Source organism: Eimeria tenella, genomic scaffold, assembly GCF_000499545.2.
Source record: "Eimeria tenella Houghton genomic scaffold, Eth_scaff2914, whole genome shotgun sequence".
Classification (NCBI taxonomy): domain Eukaryota; phylum Apicomplexa; class Conoidasida; order Eucoccidiorida; family Eimeriidae; genus Eimeria; species Eimeria tenella.
In genome coordinates this window covers 1,167-1,732 of record NW_013542791.1, presented here as the reverse complement: position 1 = coordinate 1,732, position 566 = coordinate 1,167, and the positions used below count along the sequence as shown (strand labels likewise).

The following is a 566-nucleotide window of genomic DNA, read 5'->3' as shown; positions in this document are numbered from 1 at the left end:
GCAGCTGCAGCTGCTGCTGCTGCAGGCGAGCAGCAGCAGCAGCTGCAGCACCCTGTGCCGCAGGGCGGCGAGGAGAGCAACGGCAGCGACTGCAGCCGAAGCAAAGGCGGCGCCACGCTGAACTCTCAGCCCTGCAGCAACTTTAGCAGCAACTGCACAGACGGCAGCAGCAGCAGCAGCAGCAGCAGCAGCAGCAGCAGTAGCAGCAGTAGCAGCAGCAGCAGCAGTAGCAGCTGGACGACGGACGACTGGGCTAGCGCCCTCAGCGCGCAGAAGGAGAAGGTACTGGCTTTGTCAAAAGCAGCAGATGATGTTGAGGAGCGGCTGCTGCTGCTGCAGCAGCAGTTTCCTTGGTCGGCAGCACTTAACTGCTGCTTCTTCTCGGGGGCCCCCGAAGCAGCAGAAGGGGGCCTCGCGCGGCAGCTGCAACGCCGTTTGCTGCAGCTGGGCGTGCTGGGAGACGCAGATCCTGCTGCTGCTGCAGCAGCAACTGCTGCTGCTGCGGCTCCAGCTCTGCCGCCCGCAGCTACGGCGAAAGGCAGCAGCAGCTCTCAAGGGCAGGCAGT

The 566-nt window shown here is 64.7% G+C and overlaps 1 protein-coding gene across 1 annotated transcript in view; it reads left to right on the top strand.

Annotated features, from left to right (window-relative positions):
- Positions 1–566, top strand: part of ETH_00036015 (uncharacterized protein) — a gene marked incomplete at both ends in the record, with an annotated part of 2,899 nt that overhangs the window by 1,196 nt on the left and 1,137 nt on the right. The window contains one exon of the mRNA XM_013375618.1: positions 3–566. Within this exon, the coding sequence (XP_013231072.1) occupies positions 3–566 (564 nt within the window). The remainder of the gene's footprint in view (positions 1–2) is intronic.